The following is an 18,355-nucleotide window of genomic DNA, read 5'->3' as shown; positions in this document are numbered from 1 at the left end:
CAATGATACATGCTTAAAATAAAATTTCCACGTCCTATGTTTTCTCCTGTAATGTTTCAGGACCCATGATCACACAACCTATAGGATTACCACTGGTTTAAGAATCAACATTTACAATAAATGTACTTGGTACATGTTGCCATGGAGTTTCACAGTACATACACATGATATTAGGACCAGATGGTTGCACCATCATGCTAAATTTCAATGTCACTTGATAGATAAAACTTAGAACGTAGAATGGGATCCATTGGAGGATCTGTAGCTGTGTTGTGCATGGTGTGTACAGTTCAGGGTCAGATTGGTGACACTGACCTATAGGGTGACGAAGGTGAGTCGAAGCACCTTGCAAAAGAGCCCATGCTCAAACACTGATTGGAGAGCCTCTTCTGCTGATTGGACAATTAAGGGTGGGGTGTGTGTGTGTTTGTCTGTGTGTGTGTGTGTGTGTGTGTGTGTGTGTGTATGTGTGTGTGTGTGTGTGTGGGGGGGGTCCTTCAGGAATAGAGGACGTGGTGCATGCATGTTTGCACAAACTCACACTCCAAAAAAGACATAAACATACACAATTGGGGAGGGGTTAGCTTTGTTATCTCAACTTAAAATAAAGAGCAGTGTGACTGCCCGTGCGCACACACACACACACACACACACACACACACATACACAGACACACACACATACACACACACACACACACATACACAGACACACACATACACGCACACACACATTTGGTCATTCAGTCTGTAACACGGTCAGTCGGTTCAGAACTCCTCCGGCCACAGCAGCGGTCCTCATGGCTCTATGGACAGCGGCATCCCTCTCTCTGTGTTTCCTGCTGGTAAGTTGATGGCACTGGGAGGATTTACAGCTACAGCAGTAATGGAGGTAAAAACCAAAGTGGACAGAGAGCCACGGGTGTTTAAGGTGAACCTATAACTGCAGCGCACCATGAGCTGGCATGGAGGTAGGGCACTTTCATAGGAGAATATTGCACAGAGAAAGGAGTAAAAACAAGTGTAGAAACTGCCTGTAATATTCACGTTTTCCTGTATTGCCGAGGAACCCCCCTTTGCTTTTGTTGTCTTGTCAGAAACACTTGCTGCTGCAGGCATGGCTTGTGTTGTTTCAGTGTGCTTGGTTACTTGCCACAGGATTTGTGGGGCTGATTGCAAAGACTGGAAGATATTCAAAGATTTGTTTTCTTTCCTGATTCAAAGATAGATTTACGATTTGGAGGCAATTATGTTATCAAATCATTGATTCATCGTTTTGGTTTTGGTAGCGATGATGACACTGGTTGCTGTTTGGTTTTTATTGGTCACTGGTCTTGTTGTGATTTGGGCTCACAAGCTTGAGCATTTACATTTACATTTCATTTACATACTCGTACAGCCACTGATAAACCACTATACACACATTACACTTGGGTGCATTTTCAAATTTATGTGTGTATACAAAACAAAAACACTTAATGGATTAGAGCAATTAAATCCCTTTACATAAAATAGCTTTCTGTCTCGCCTGCAGGGAGTGAACTGCTGGCATGACCTGGACAACACCGAGTACGACTGCTGGCCAATCAACAGTCCAAATGATTACAACATGATCAGCTGTGGAGGTGAGTCTTTTTTACACCTGTCTGTCTGTCTGTCTGTCTGGGTCTTTATTTGTTGAATTGTTCCACTGGTTTGTTTTATTAGTGAGCTGATTGTTTTCAGTGGTTATTTGATGATTTTCCATAGAAGTGGATGGATTTATTGTTCTGGATAAAGAGGAAGGAGACAGCTTTTTAGGCACTTATCCAGGGTGAGTCACAGAGTTAGCAGTTTGGGGGCTCGGTGTCTTGCTCAAGGACACTCCAGCAGAATGCGCGGCTGACATTGGATACACACGCCGGCTGCTGCGGGAATTGAACCGGCAACCGAAAGTGCGTGCATGCCTGTCTGTCTTTGCAAATACAGCACATGACATCCCTTTATGCCTGCATGTGCCTGCAGGGATGAGTCATACTTTAGTGTTTTTCTGTGTACACACCCCTTTGTGTATATGCATCTACGTGTCTGTTTTGCAAGTGCGTTTCAGATGCATTGTGTGTGTGTGTGCGTGTGTGTGTGTTCCTGCAGGTCTGGAGATGGCCTGGGTGCAGCGTCCGCCGGAGAAAGTAACCGACGGGGAGGAGTTCAATGTCACCTACACCGTGACAGCTTCAGATTCCTTCTACGAGTACGCAGTCAGGAACAAGATCTTCCAGTTCAGGTGAGTGTGTTGCATTAGCACACGTCTGGAATCCTGACCCTCTGCCATGCTCACACACACACACACACACACACACACACACACACACAGACACACACACACCGACAGGGATACACACACACACACACACACACACACACACAAACGCACTCACGTGTTCATGTGTTCATCTGATTTGATTTATGGATTATTTGGAAGGAGGAAGCTGGGAAAAGCAAAAATAAATAATGTCCAAGGGCTTGACAGTACAATGACACAATTTATCACCAGCTATACTCCGAGACATGGAAGAAAAAAGATCAAGATCAAACCACATACACACACACACACACACACACACACACACACACACACACACAAACACGCAGAAGTATGTATTGGCACACTGGATCACCACCACAACACTAGGAAGAACTATGTTCAGGAACAAGCTTTTACCAATAGTTGATCACAGTCTATGAGAGCTTCTATTGTGTAACTGCAGATGGTTATTGTATGATAGACTGAAACTAGTTTTCATTTTCAGTTTAAGTTATGATATGACAGACGGACTCTTAGGGTGTTATAATAAAAAATGCACCTGAGTTAAGCACAAGACAAGCTGATCTTTAAGATTTTGTGTGAGATTTCATAGCAAATAGCAGAGGTGTGACCAAGTCCACTTTGCTCAAGTCCCAAGTCAGTCTCAAGTCTTGAGGCACAAGTCTCAAGTCAAGTCCCAAGTCTAAATGTGGAACACCAAGTCGAGTCCAAGTTAAGTCCATTTTATTAATGTCAAGTCTCAAGTCTAAATATAGAACACCAAGTCAAGTCAGAACAAATAAAGAGTCCAGTATCAATTTAATATCTTAAATAAGCTAAATATCTAGGACTTTTCAATACAATATGGTTTTAATAGGATAAAAACTTGGTATGAGTTTGATTTCTATAATCAGTTTCAACTTCAATAAATTCAATCATTCCATACAAATTCAGAAAACAGAATTTAAATTCAGTCGTCTGGTGGAACAAATCAAATCAATTTCAATCTAAGTCATTTACACAAACACAAGATCTTTTGTCAAGACTTTAGAAACCTTTTCAAGTCATCAAAGTAAAGTCCCAAGTCACCAGAACACAAGTCAAGTCAAGTCTCAAGTATTCTCTTTATGCACCAAGTCAAGTCAAGGAATTGTGACTCAAGTTGACATCATGTGGCGAGAGTCCCCACCTCTGCCAAATAGCATCATTGGATGTTCTAGTAATTCATTTGTCCATTTCTGTCCCCACCCATCTTCCCTCCAGTGACGCGTCAGAGGCCAAAAGATTCTGTCATGACCACGAGTGTCCGGCCAACTGGAACAACGCCAATGAAATTAACTGCTGTGTTTACCATGCCAACATCCACTCCTGTCCGCTCGCCCTCATGGTCAGTACCAACCACAGTACTGGACATGATCTGTTGTTTTCTGGTTTGATTTTCAACTCTCTCCCTCAGTGAAACTTGCATGTCTTTACTGCATTCAAACATCTCCATCATTTCCCTCGAGAGCGGATGCAAACTATAACCATTTTACCAAATTTGGCCTCTCCACTTGGTCTTTCCACGCAAATGTACAGGACAGAGTGTAAATTATTGTCATGTTTGAGGTTCATTTTCTCAGAAGTTTTCCCTTGGCAATATGACTTGAAAACTTGGTGGAAACGGCAACTTTGGTGAATGAATGAAGACTTCAAAATGTATGAATTTGTGAATGAATGAAGATTCCAAGATTTCCAAAACACTATCTATCCACTTTGGGGAAAAAATTACCTTAAAGTCACTATAAAATACTTCAAATTTATAGAAATATTATACTATTATTATATTATACTGTTTTAGTATTATAAAGTGACATTTGCTATAATGTTGTAAGTCAGTTCACATTTTTCAAACAGTACAGACAGTAAAATCATTAGTCTAATTTATCTCTGAAAATATTAACATTAACACTATGCAAGTGTTTCTATGAGTCCACACCCATCAGAGCTCCAAATAATTGTCACTGAAAAAACGCAGCAGAAGTCACATTTTGCAATGAAACCCTTCAGATAGTAATGCTGTCTTCACAGAGACAAGGTGGAATATGCGGCCCGTGGATTCCTGACGACGGCAAGATAGTGACTCACACTGTTTCCAAAGCAGGCAAGATGACCCAGAAATACTGGACTTCAAAGGTGAGCCAACCCAAACATCCCCTCTTCAAAAGAACGGCTCATTTTCAACATGTGTCTAGTTTGAGGCAACACATGTTTGAGGTCCTTTTCAACAAAACATGTGTTCATACTAGCACATATTTGATTCAGCATTAGCTTGTTAAAAAGAAACAGAAATCTCCAGACAGGCTGCTGTGTGGTTCACTAACACCGCCAGGGTTTACGGCTTTGATTCCTACTGGGGCCTCCAATGCCACACATGCATGTACTGATGGTAATGTATGGCACTTTGGGTAAAAGTGTCCATCAATTGGCAGATGTTAGACACATGGATGTGATGAAAATGACACATCCTTTGTACACTGATATGTCAAGATAGAATATTACAGCAGGATGTAATCATTTGTCTTGTAAATGATAAACTAAAGACAATACAGAAAGTAATGCTTTGTTTTTATGGCTCATCTAATCACAATATATCTAAACTATGGACAATTAATGAATAAAATAGCACAAAAAAAAATTGCATTTCATTGGTGCTCTAGAAAATACATTTTCTGGCCTACTCACTGTCTAATAACTCAAAAAGTTAGAACTAAAAAAAAGTCCACTGACGCTTCATTGTGCGTTGGTTCAAATCTGACAGAAAATCATTTAATATTCTGCTCCAAAAAAACAGACATAAAGGAACAAACAGTCCTCATGTGTCACATAAAGTTATAGCTCTGCTTGTTTCCATGGGACGGCCAGAGCGCCTGTTGCTCTCGATGGCAGCAGAAGATTTAAAATAATAGAAACATAATCAAAGTAATGCATGCATAATACAATAGTGTCATGAATCACTCCAGGTTTGTTTGTTCTGTGTCTTTCGGAGTGATATTAGCAGTGGGAATAAACGATTTGCAGAACTGGTTTTCTGTAGCAGCAGCCTGATGGTTCAAAGGAGTTATTGAGTGAAAAAAATGGGAGTCTGTTTCAGACTTTCATGGCTTGACTCACAAATCTGTCCAGTCTTGTTTCAAGTCAGAATCTCTTTAATCCCCTAATAATACAACAAATGTAAATGATGGGAGTTTGTCTCTGTGAAATGGGTGCAGAGACTTATTTACAACTTGCAGTTTCTCAGTACACATGGACACAACTTGGTACGAGGACATTTTAGTTTATTTTTAGCTTTGGTTCTATCGTTCTGTCGTTTCCTTCAGGTGGTGCTGGTCCATGTGGGACTCACCTCGGTCATCGCCCATATCAAAATCGGCCAGATGCACGCAGCGCTGGAGTCCAACGTGCTTGTTGTCAGCGCCCAAGGTCAGTCTAACACTCGTAAAGTATCCATCTGCTGTGACGCAGAAGAAAACTTAGGAATTTGTACCCACAATTGTACAAAACGGGTGTATCTGTGTGTGTTTTGCAACACCGAATTATATAAAGCAGACTTTTCAGACTTGTATCATTTCAAAACAATTGCTATGCTTTCAACTGAGTTAGAGGAAATTAAATTGTGTGTGTGTGTGTGTGTGTGTTCACAAACTTGCTGGTAAGTAAGGCTAAACAACTAGCAAGTGTCTGCTGTAACTGGTACCCAGGCTGCGGGACACGTGGTTTTTGCATCCTTAAATGTCCTTAAAGCATGCTGAACCTCTAACATGTATGTTATGGTTTAATTCAATGGATGGAGGTATAAACTGTATGTGTATGTGTGAATGTGTCTCAGTGTGTGGGGATGATGTGTGCGAGCTGGAGGAGAACTGTCTCAACTGTCCTGCAGACTGTGGCATCTGCCCAATGTCCATCACTATCAAGGTGGCCATCGGGCTGCCGGTCGCCCTCTTCTGCAGCGGCTTCATCTTAACCATGGTGGTGGGTGTCCACAACACACACACACACACACACACACACACACACACACACACACACACACACACACACACACACACACACACACACACACACACACACACACACACATACATACACACATGTTTGACACTGATGTTTTTCTTCCCTGCAGTGGTTTCAGTACCAGAAACAGAAGATGTTTTGGGATGAAAGCTGGATCATCAACTACAAGAACATCATGTTTGGTAAAATGGACATGGAACCTGCCAATAAATACGGACTGTTTACAGCCATTTTGTCCATAGAAAAATCTGCCATCCGATCATCTGAAACCTCAAGACTTAAGTATTCAGTATACTTCAGGGTCGGGTCGCTTTAATTTCACCTCATTCAATCCAAGAAGTGGCTATTAAAAAATATTCTTAGAGTAAAATTATTGACAAGAAAGGGTCTATCATTATTATGTGAATTCCAGTTTCAATTTATTTTATTTGAGTGTAAAAATTCAAATGAAACAATTACACTAGCAGTGGGTCAGCGTATCAAACTCTACAGGTGCTTGTAAGTTGGAAGAAAACTACTGTGTATTCATGAACAGAATTCAAAAAATTGTACTTCTAGTATATGAAAGTACAGAAATCAAGGTCCAGGTACAACTGTTAGTTGTACATATATATAAAATGCCTTTATTTTGAAGGCACAGAGAGAATAAAACAGTAGGCTACTAATGGATTTCATCCTAATCACGAATGTATGGACAATTATTGATTAAACGCCTTGCTGTTTTACCCTCTCTGTGCTCTCTAATAAAGACACTTTTTCCATTTTGCTCTTGAATTGGGAGTAAATCAACCCCATCTGTGATATAAGCTCATATAATAAACTCAAATGTGTGTGCTCCGCAGGTAAAGTGTGCTACATGGGCTTCTGTAGCACCACCAGCCTGCAGCCGTTGAAGAGCACCTCCAGCCTGAGTCGCACCACTGATGTGACGGTTTGCACTGTGGTCAACACCTCCTTCAAACAGGGCTTCATCCAGCCAGGCATCTAGTGAGACCTTTCATCATTCGTTTAGAGGAAGCTCATGAATAAGTAACACACAATTAAAAGGGGTATAAAGATGACATGTTCAGGGACTCGTTTCTAAAAATGTTTTTTGACGTCATTCATCCTACTAGTGAGACATATTTGTTTATATAGACATCTTATGAATCAGTAACAGACAATCAATAGCAGTGTAAAGATTCACAACATGGGTCTCACTTCTAAAAAATATTCTTTAAATTCATCCTTGTTTCTATTGTAGGATATTATGAAGGGAAGTTTTTCATGTAGCACAGAAAATTGTAGAAAAACAATGTAACCCACTGATTATTTAGCATCAAGATACATTTTTCTTAAATCCCAAAGTGGATTTGGATTTGTTGGTAAGGACAAAATTTGACACAATAGTTTCATGAGAATCTTTTACTGAGGCCCCAGATCACAATTTCAGTCCGTTACATAACATAAAAAGTGAGATATACTCAAAATTATAGCACAAAATTAAAACAAATTATGGTCCTTTAAAAAGGATAGTAGGTCATTTTAGTCTGTGGTTGACAAAATGATAACATTTTTACAGACTGGATCCTCTGTACTTTAGGAATATTTGATGATGAATTTAGCAAACAATTTTTTTTCCCAAATGGATGTATAGTGTTTTAGAGATGAAGTTTTCACTGGATGATGTTTATTATCTTCTAGTGATGGGAGAACGGTGGCAGTGAAAAACATCCAGAAGAAAAATTTCACCCTCTCTAAAACCATCCGGAAGGAGGTGAAAGAAGTGAGGTGAGGAGAGCGACACCACATGAACACTGTAACGCTCCAGTCTCAAACCAGAATAATCCACAAGGAAACACTTATATTTCCTGTGGTGGAAGCTAATATTTCAAACACAGCAGCTTCCAATGCCATTCCTTTTGCATTCTCCCACCTTTCCTATTAAGCACCTAGTGAAGTTTTTAGATGTGTGTACACTGCCTGGTTTTTATAGTCTACCAAGAGGTGAAGTGACTTGAATTTGAATTGACTTGGACTGACCTTAATGATTATTGCTTGCAGTTTATAGTAAATATAAGCAGAATTTAAATTTGTCACTTAAGTTTGTATAAAACTATCTCGGAAATACAAAGATTAAAAAAAAATTAAAGACAGTGTTGCACGTCTGTCCTCCAAAATGAAATAAAGACCCCTGCAGTATAAATGAGCTCATTTGTCTAATGTTTCATATTGACTATAGGGAACTGGATCACCCCAATCTATCCAAGTTCATTGGCGGCTCCATCGAGGTCCCGTACGTCAGCATCATCACAGAGTATTGCCCCAAAGGAAGCCTGTCGGACGTCCTGCTGAACGAGGAAATCCCCATCAACTGGGGGTTCAGGTGAGACAACCAGTCACACAACTGCATTTTTTACATTTACATTTGAGGCATTTAGCTGATATTCTTAGACAGAGTGCTATTATTATTGTTAATATTATTATGTTTTTATTAGTAGTAGAAGTAGTACTAGGCCTGTTATTATTATTATTAGTTTGGCCTTTATTTACCCATTTCAGCAATGCCCTGCTTCTCACATTCATACAGTTACACATATTCACAGCTGGAAGCCAAACAGTAGAACCAAATGGTCAGTTCAGGCCACTGAGCAGCTCAATTAGAGCAGCTGAGAGGTTAAAGGAACAATTTAAAACACTTAAACGCTGTTAAAAAAAAACAGCTATGATGTGTCTTGAGTTGCTGAGCCCATTTTGTTTTTTGGTAGTGTATTTTTCTTATTCCTGTGGATGACTGGCCAAACATAGACATTTGCAGTTTAAAACGTCATTGGTAAACATCAGGGTTTGGTGTCAGTCCCTCAGAATCAAAAAGCAAGAACTTCTTTCTAGACTGTGATTTTGACTCATCCTTGCCCCCAGGCTGTCCTTTGCCACTGACGTCGCCCGTGGGATGGCCTACCTGCACCAGCACAAGATGTTTCATGGGAGACTTCACTCCAGGAACTGTGTCATCGATGATCGCTGGGTCTGCAAAATCTCAGGTAACAAATACAGTCGTCATACAGCGCACGCAGACATTGTGCAATCACAGATTCTTGTCTGTGATTAGTCATAGATCCTTGTCTCTTTGTAATTTGTGGGGTAACGGCCAGTAGGTCTTGGGTAAGTCAAGTCAAATCTTAATTGTCCCTATCTTTATAAGGGAAAATTCAATTCAAATTTCAGCAAATGACACATACATGACAAATAACCATGCAAGACAATGCTCAATACTGTCAACATCGAGGCAAAGTGCAACAACAATATTGTGAATCACTGCTCTGTTACCTGCCTGTGTGTTTGGCTCCAGACTACGGGCTCACCGCCTACAGGAAGGAGGACTTTGAGGGCGTCAGTAACGGTTTCCACTGCGGGGATATAAACCGAGTATACTGCGCTCCAGAGGTGCTGCTGGGAAGCAGCTCCAACATCACACCAGCTGCAGACGTCTACAGGTGTGTTTGAGTGGAATAAGCAGCTCATTTTATGTTTTGGATCCTGATATTTGGACCACATGAACAGCATTATAGAGTTGAAATATTGTTTAATTGAAGAAGTGGCAGTGGAGATATGGTGTTCAGGCTTTCTCGTTCACTCTTTCGCTCATGTCGCCCCCAGCCAAGCAGTTTCCGCAACTTAGCCTATGCATCAATCTATTTCCATGCAAACTGAATCTCCAGCGCTAGAAAGCACTGGAAAATGTAATGAATCTCTACTTTGCCTTCCTCTCCCCAGTTACTCCATGATCCTAGTTGAGATTGCAACCCGCTCTGACCTCATTTCAGTGAGTATGACGAGCCCGCTCCATAGATTACAACCTTTGGATTCCCTTTGATGTTTGCTTTGTAACTGGCAATCCTCCCTGACAGGACCAGGCCGAGGGAATGAAGATGGATATAATGTGGCGCCCCCCTCTGCCTGAGCTGAAAGCAGGGAAGGCAGATACTGACTGTCCCAGCCGAGGAGACTACTGTGAGGTCTGTCAGACGAGCAGCTGCTGGAATTAACTGTATAGAGTAAACTGTGACGTTGGTATTTGTTAAACTCTTGTTGATTTGAAAACAACACCCACCAGCACCGATTGGGAGCTGTCCAACAGAGAATAACTCCAAATAAAAGTAGAAAACTTAGTCACACAACCATAGATTTATATATCGTAGGCATGATACAAACATGTGAGTCAGACAGTAAAACCATGCTCTCTCCTCTGGAACATCAGCTCATTAAGAAGTGCTGGTCCCACAACGTCACCATGAGGCCCACGTTTGAGCAGGTGAAGAAGATGCTCGACAAGATGAACCCACACAAAGTCAGTCCAGTGGACATGATGATGAACCTGGTAAGAACCCACTGAAATAATGTGGAATTATATGGATCTAAAGCTACATAATATATGTACAAAATCTGTCTAGTATTGTACAAGAAACACACCAAATGTCTTGCGAAATCATATGGATCAAAATCTACATTGTACATAAAAAATCTCCAGAGTATACTGTGAAAAACAAGATTCAGTTGACATGAGATATTAATCAATCTCACAATAATTGGAAAAAGAACCTGGGGCAAGAAAGGGTATATGCAAATACCTTTAATGGTTTATTTTGGCCTACTTGTGTGGGGTGAACAGTAGTTTAACAAGTATTTTGAGTTCCCTGACTCTATCTACTCAGTAGGATGACAGTTTCTTGTCATCCTACTGTAGATGGAAAAGTACAGTAAGCACCTGGAGGCCATAGTTGCTGAGAGAACACAGGACCTGCTTCAAGAGAAACAGAAGACGGATCGGTTATTATACAGTAAGTCAGGAAAACCAGGAGGAGTGATGAGAGCGGGTCTAAATGATGGATCCAAATCAGAATCACATTATCGGCCAAGTACAACTAATAGGAATTTGACTTTGCAGAGACAACACAGACGCATTTGGTCCAAGCAGGAAAGGAGATGGTGCAAGACAAGACATATGATAAACAGGAATCTATAAAAATCACTGCACACATTCATTTAGTATCCATGTACATTTCATATTATGACATACAGAATGGTTGCAGTTGCAGAAGGAAGTGCTGTGACTGTCTAGTTATCAGTTATTACAGTGTAACATGTAAAAGATTTAAGCCTTAAGTAAGTATGAGTTAGAGGACACAAAAACTCTTCACTGCCATCTAGTGGTGTAAGAGTTGCACCTACATCATTTCTACTTGCTACTGAAAAGACAAAAAATACAACAGTTTCTCTCATCATTTGAATATAGCACAAATCATTTCAGTCATGAAATCCATGTCCAGGTATGTTACCAAAGCCAGTGGCTGATGATCTCCGTCAAGGCCGAACAGCGGAGGCTCAGAGTTACTCCAATGCTACAGTCTACTTCAGGTATGTCTTCATCAAAGTGTTGTGTAATACCACATGATAGTTGTCTAAAGTTTGATTTTTTTTTTCTTTATCAAATAGACATTTTGTCTAATTGTATTTTCTAGAGTTTCACTTGCAAATGTTCTATCTTTTTACCTCTGTGCATGTTATTATGAAAATTATGAAGTTGTTATGAAAATGTTATTTGCCTGCAACTTTTATGTTTCTCTTTGATGCTGCTTCCTTTGCGAAGCCTCTCTAAAAACAGATCCAACTGGTTAAATAAAGGTCAGATAAAAACAAATAAAATAGAAACGACTGACACTATATTACTCCCCGCTGGCAGTGACATCGTTGGCTTCACTCAGCTGTCTGGTGCCAGCACTCCACACCAGGTAGTGGACTTCCTCAACCAGCTCTACACCACCTTCGATGACATCATCGACAATTACGATGTCTACAAAGTCGAGACGATAGGGGATGCTTGTAAGTATGGATGTAAAAAGTACATTTAAGTGATAAAAGAAAAAAGCCAAGTGGAATATGAGAACATCTCAGTTTGAAAATAAACAAACAAGAAGAAAAAAACAAGATGATAGACAAAGACACAACTGCAATGGATATCAGAAACTAAAAGGCAACAATAATAACAGATTTATTTATCTATAGTCTACCTCCAAATGTGTGTTTTGCCATTTTATTATCCACTTATCTCTCCCTCTGTCTGTACTGTCTGTTGCCTCCATTTCTCCTGGCGTGGACTAACGGCTGACCTTCCAGATATGGTGGTCTCTGGGGTCCCGAATGAAAACGGCATCAATCACGCCGGGGAGATAGCCAGCATGGCCCTGGACCTCGTCAGCGTCTGCCACGCCTTTAAGATCCCACACAAGCCCACCACGCAGCTGAGGATACGCGCCGGCATCCACTCAGGTGCTGCAGGCCGCTCATCTGCATCTGGGTGATCCTTTCATCCCGTCACATCAGTCACGTCTCAGTAATCCAGTTTCACACAATCCAGTTACTCAATCCAGACAATTTAGAGCAGATTCAAACATGTAATCCTGTTATCTAAGGCAATCCAATCAATGAACAACTCTCCTATAGACAGAAACCTGTTATTCAATTGGTGGTACAGGTATATTATAAGCAAATTTACAATAACATACAGGCAATGTGTTGTGCAATATTTTGCCATGGGTTAAGTACTTTCAGATGACTCATTCCAAGTTTTAAAAAAAGGCTAAGCGTTTAATAGCTTTAGGGTTAGAGAGTATATACACATATATAAGTAGAAGCATAAAACCGGCTTTTCAGAGGCTATCTAACATTTGTGAGTAGCCTAAAGGTGTTAGCTAAGAGAATGAGAAGGTAACTTTAAAATAAAGCAGCATCAGAGGGGTGAGACCTGACAGTGGATTTACAACGCCAAAGGTTATCAGTTTGTTGGAAAGTGAAAAGCTATTATAGATTTCCCTTTTGATAAACTGTTCAATATCTGACCAGAATACTTAAATGTAGGAACAATCGCAAAATAAATGGACGTTCATTATCAGGAATCTTGCTACCAGGGGTGAAGATGCTGTGACATAGTACAGTATATACAGTAGCTTGTGTTTATCAAATAATGAGCAAACGTATTTTAAGATACACAAATGTAAAGGAAAGCTATCAGATTACTTGGGTTCAATATAATTTTGACAGAAGGCGTCTATAGGCAGAAACCAGATACACTTTAAACCATGATGTCATACAGATACTGACAGATAATGAGTGGGACATTGATTTTAAGGACTAGTGGGATGCTTGATTTATTATTTCCAAATAAGGCTCATCTTGTAGTGATATTATCACTTCTGCAGCCAACATTATGTCCCCTTTGTCCCCAGAAAACCCTCGTGGGCACATTTATCTCACCCATCTTTCCCAATTCATTGTCCATTTTCCGGATTCAACATCGTGATGATGTTACAGTCTTAGCTCTCTGGTCTCTGCTTTGGGAGAGAGAGTTGTTTATGTTCAAAACTATTGATTAGACTGCCTCATACTGTAGGAGTATGTATGAACTCTTAAATTGAGAGGTATTCCCCTTTAAATAACCTCAAGTAAATACTCTAGTGTTTACTCTCTTGATTATTTCAGATATATTTGCAGCCGAACGTGTTGCTCACAGTTCCTGTTGTTTATGTGGACAGGACCTGTTGTGGCCGGTGTTGTCGGCACCAAAATGCCACGCTACTGCCTGTTTGGAGACACTGTCAACACAGCGTCACGCATGGAGTCAACAAGTGAAGGTAATGATGCTTTTATTCTCTCCTACCTGTGTCTATTCTGATATGTTTTGTGTTGTTTTATTAGCATTTTGTACTGTGTTGCATTCTGCTTGCCACCCTCTCTCTCTCTCTCTCTCTCTGTTTGTTGTTTAATGTTGTCTGTCTGTTATGTCCCTTAATGTTGAATGCTTGTATGTCTTTTTATGTTTTTTATTATATCCCCTCCCCTTTCCCCCAATAAAAATAAAGGCTAAATAAATAATAAAAAAACCCCAAAAACGATTAGATACAGTGCCCCTGACCCAGTAACATCTCAAAATAGATAATGGATTAGAGGGAATAGAGGTTTGTAGGTCTCAGTAGAATGTCAGGGTCATGTGGCTCTTTTAATTTTGATGAGCTAACTATAAGACCGTGCTGCATCACTTCCATATTCAGCGTTCATGCGGTCCTGCTGTGGTTCTAGATTCTGCCTACAGGTCAGTTCATGTTATAAATGGCTGTGAGCGGAGGACAGAATTAGCCTTTGTGCCAAGCAGGATTTTCTCTGTATTTGCTCACCGGCGCCCTGCTGTGGAGTTACATCATGCAGGACAGACATTCAGTTCACTAAGCACCTAATCTTCTGCATCCAGCGAGGGGGACAATGGAGACAGACAGTGTGACTCTGGAGAGAAAGGCAAATTGTAGGCTCAACAGTGAAAAAACATAGGTCCGGCCAAAAGATATCCAAGATAAAGATCGATCATCAGACGTTTGCCATGGCCAAATGCTTCTCCAAGCCTCAAGAGCTGGTGTCATCTTCTAAATCACTTCATAAAACACATTTTTACAGAGAGGCTTTTATATCATTGCAATTTTTGCCAAACTGTTTTTAATTCAGCTCTGGCATTTTTATTATTTTATCATGTTGGCCTTTATTTATTAGCATTTGATTGTCTGTACAGCACTTTGTTGCTCTGTTTTGCAAAGTGCCATACAAATAAATTTAATTTTTAAAAGTATTAAAAATAGAGGAATTAATATTGTCAAAAATGTGCTGTACATGTTGTGCATACTGTTTACACTAAAACTAGATCACTATGGATAAAAGTGTCAACTAAAGGCTTCTATATGTATGCTACGTACTGTATAAGAGGCCTACTGGCCGATTTGCATTGTTCCATATTGCATTTAAGTCACATACTGTGTTTGTTTTCTTATTCTTGTGTCTGTAGCTCTGAAGATCCAGGTGAGCGGAGCCACAGCTGATCTGCTTCACACACTGGGAGGATACATTCTGACTTGCAGAGGCTCACTTAATGTGAAGGTAAGATTACCAGCCAAGTGTGTGTAGCTGTGGCAATTGGAGGGTCATGTTTGCTGGGGGGGAGAAATCACACCCACAACTATCAACGGAGCAAATGGAAATTAAGCTTCTCTCTGTTTTAATCTATATTCTCACGGGAAAACCACGCTCCCTAACACTAAACACTGGAGAGAGAGCTATGTGCAGGACATTCCTGGACGAGGTCATGGTGGTTGCCATAGAAATTGAACCTTTTATTGTGGGTGAATGCACATCTCACTGCACAGAGTTGATATATATCTGCAAAATCTCTTGAATCAAACCCAATTAGACTGAGTAGCTTTGCTGTATATGCTATTTTTTCTATTACCTCTAGTTATCGATAAATACTCTTTCGGTGGGAAGGGAACATTTAAAAGTCTGTTAGGTTCAAAGCTGTGACATGTGAAAGCCACTGATCCCTTTCGAAACTGACTCATAAAGGCACAGGATTTATGAAGCTGAGATTTGAAAAGATCTCAGGAAATTCAATCCTCACTCAAGAGTTTTCAAGGGAATACTGGCTGGGTGTGTCCGATATTCACTCTGTCTAGTCCTGTGCCTTTGTATTCACATGGTAACCTAAGACCTCTATTTGGGTGGTGCTAGGGTGGTTATGGGGGGGGGGGGGGGTACTTCAACCCAAGGGACGGGGCTTCAAGCCTGAAAGACTCTTATGTCTTAATTAGGGCTGGCCTCAGCTGCTTTGGCCCTCATTTAAAATTCAGAGAGGAGCACATGCTTCACCCCCTTCTCTCGTTTTTCTTGACTCAACAGGGCAAAGGGGAGATGACAACATGGTGGCTTGAAGCGAAGAGAGACGATCACACAGATCCGCTGCTCAGAGCCATCGAATTCAGAGGCGTTCCAGTGCCAGTTAGCAACTAGACAGCCATGTTGGTTTCACCTAAAATATGTACATAACTGTATGAAAAGAGCTCAGGAGTTGTGTTGTGCGGTTAATATGTCTCCTGTGATCTGTGTTGGTATCGATATTGTGAATAAATGTGTCGACACAATTAGGAGCTACTTTAAGTGTCACCTTGCATTGTAATTTGAATAGAAGATGTGACCAGTAAGGTGTTGCACTGTTGTAGAATAAAAGTCATGACGTTCTCACAACTTTAATTTTTACTGTTGTAGTTTCATTGTCATGACTCTGGGGTGATGATGGCAAACAAAATCCCCTTGATAACCATTTGAAATATAACTAGGACTGCACAATATATACAAAAAATGAGTTTTTTTTGTGATATGATTTCAATATGAATTGTGATACTTGTTTTTTCCTGTATAATTTATTTGCAGCACTTTAACATGTCAGGAAGAATGTGGAAAAAAATGTTGAGAAAGATGGCAAAGCTAAGGTCATACTGTTTTAATCAAACATAGAATATATTAGTTTTTCTCTGATGTGCAGCTTCATTTGTGGGTCAGGTATTCTGAATAGCAGAATACATGTTCAGGAGTCAATCTGAAGCTCCTTTCTGTCTTATCAGTTGAAGAGTTTTGTTCCTAAACAAGATATTCACCACCTGAAAATATGACTACCTACTCTTAGAAAATTATGGTAAAAAAAAATAATTGAAACTATGTTTTGTACTTTTTAAAGGGTTGTAGGTAAATTGTATCTTAGGCAAAAAAAAGGAAATAAAAAATAATAATAATGATAAAACTGGATTCTGAGTGTGAACCTCAGGTAAAAATCTCTATATATTCATTTTGGGGGGGCCAGTATTGCTGTAATCAATTCTAAATTTTGCAGCCCTTAATGTCACTCATGTTAACATTTGTTACAGAATAACCTTGATACAAACATGTCATGTAGCCAACTCAGCTGACCGATCCTGTTACTTTGTGTAAAATAAGAATGTACAGTTGTGTTTAGTTTTTGTAAGGTGTTGCTTCACAGTGCAGTGCATTGGGTTATTGTGTTGTTTTGTCCTCATATTGAATTCTTACTAATTAAAGTTATTAGTTACAACTTTGTTCTTTGTGTTGGTGTGTTGATGTGTTGGTTACAAATGCAGAAAATAATAAATCTTGAGAGGGATTGCTACCCAAAAACATTCACTGCATTAGTGCCACTTATTCATTGAAACTGACAGATTTTACATTTTCTAAATCTTGCTCCATACGCTTATAAGTGAACTTAGCTGGCATAACTGAACATACAGCAGCAATAAACACTGCACTTGAACAGAGGATGATTCCTGGCCTCTGGAAAACCTCCTTATCACTGAGGGATCCAGGGAAGAGAGGAACACATAAGTGAGTGTCCCATGGGTGCCATCCCCACCCTCGCCCTGAGGGTGCAGTCAGATTCCAAGGGTGGAAATAACTAATTACATTTACTCAAGCTACTGTAATTGAGTAGATTTTATGTGTACTTGTACTTTTTTGAGTATTTTTCAGTAAGTCAGTAATTTTACTTTTATTTAAGTACATTTTTACTGAAGTATTGTACTTAGCTACAATCACATACGTTACAGAGCACAAATTTTGTGTCTCTCCATAAGCAACAGAAACTGGATTAACATAACTGACAAAATTGAGGAGCCATTTGCAGTGAACAGTCAGTCAACAAAGAAGAGAAATCTGGCTTTACTTTGTGCACTTTATTTTGTAATTTCCAAATATTCCCAGGAAGAACTAATTTATTACTGTCAGGGCCTGATGGACTCACACAAAATCATTATCAGTGGTTTTACGTTCATCATCACATATTTCTGCTAAATGAAACACTGAGTTGAGTAGGTTATACTATAAACAACTTTGTTGGTGTTGACCTGATGGGTTTTCTTTCTTATCTATCTTATCTTAAAATATGTTTGCTCATTATTCCATAAACACAAGCTATGTTGCAGCTTCTTCATCCCTGGCAGCAAGCATCCTGAAACTAGCTGACAAACAAATTGAAAAGCATGTCACTGTGAAAATTTTGAGATATAGTCAAAATACTAAAGAATTAAAACCACTTTCAAGTAACAATCAATTAGAATTTCACAAAAATGATATATGATGAATGAAAAAAAAAACG

At 39.8% G+C, this 18,355-nt stretch overlaps 1 protein-coding gene across 1 annotated transcript; it reads left to right on the top strand.

Moving 5' to 3' along the window:
- The first annotated feature begins 964 nt into the window (after positions 1-964).
- LOC139664705 (atrial natriuretic peptide receptor 2-like) lies at positions 965-17,316 on the top strand. Its single transcript, XM_071543638.1, has 23 exons — positions 965-970; positions 1,534-1,624; positions 2,130-2,262; positions 3,547-3,670; positions 4,354-4,458; positions 5,643-5,745; positions 6,152-6,297; positions 6,449-6,521; positions 7,182-7,326; positions 8,023-8,109; positions 8,561-8,704; positions 9,241-9,362; positions 9,671-9,815; positions 10,096-10,144; positions 10,236-10,337; positions 10,580-10,699; positions 11,066-11,159; positions 11,649-11,736; positions 12,062-12,201; positions 12,496-12,648; positions 13,911-14,009; positions 15,206-15,297; positions 16,093-17,316. Exons 1-23 carry the CDS (start codon positions 965-967, stop codon positions 16,201-16,203), a joined length of 2,472 nt encoding a protein of 823 aa, XP_071399739.1. The 3' UTR covers positions 16,204-17,316.
- The last annotated feature ends 1,039 nt before the right edge of the window (positions 17,317-18,355 follow it).

Source organism: Centroberyx affinis, unplaced genomic scaffold, assembly GCF_046629955.1.
Source record: "Centroberyx affinis isolate AG114_WGS23_722 - 3 ecotype Tasmania unplaced genomic scaffold, CSIRO-AGI_Caff_v1 ptg004359l_1, whole genome shotgun sequence".
Classification (NCBI taxonomy): domain Eukaryota; kingdom Metazoa; phylum Chordata; class Actinopteri; order Beryciformes; family Berycidae; genus Centroberyx; species Centroberyx affinis.
This window is presented reverse-complemented; position numbering and strand designations above follow the sequence as displayed.

Bases quoted from the DNA above. Each gene is read 5' to 3' on its own strand.
- LOC139664705 (XM_071543638.1), top strand. The intron at 1,625-2,129 runs GTGAGTCTTTTT...GTGTTCCTGCAG, and splicing joins CAACATGATCAGCTGTGGAG to GTCTGGAGATGGCCTGGGTG. The intron at 8,110-8,560 runs GTGAGGAGAGCG...TATTGACTATAG, and splicing joins AAGGAGGTGAAAGAAGTGAG to GGAACTGGATCACCCCAATC.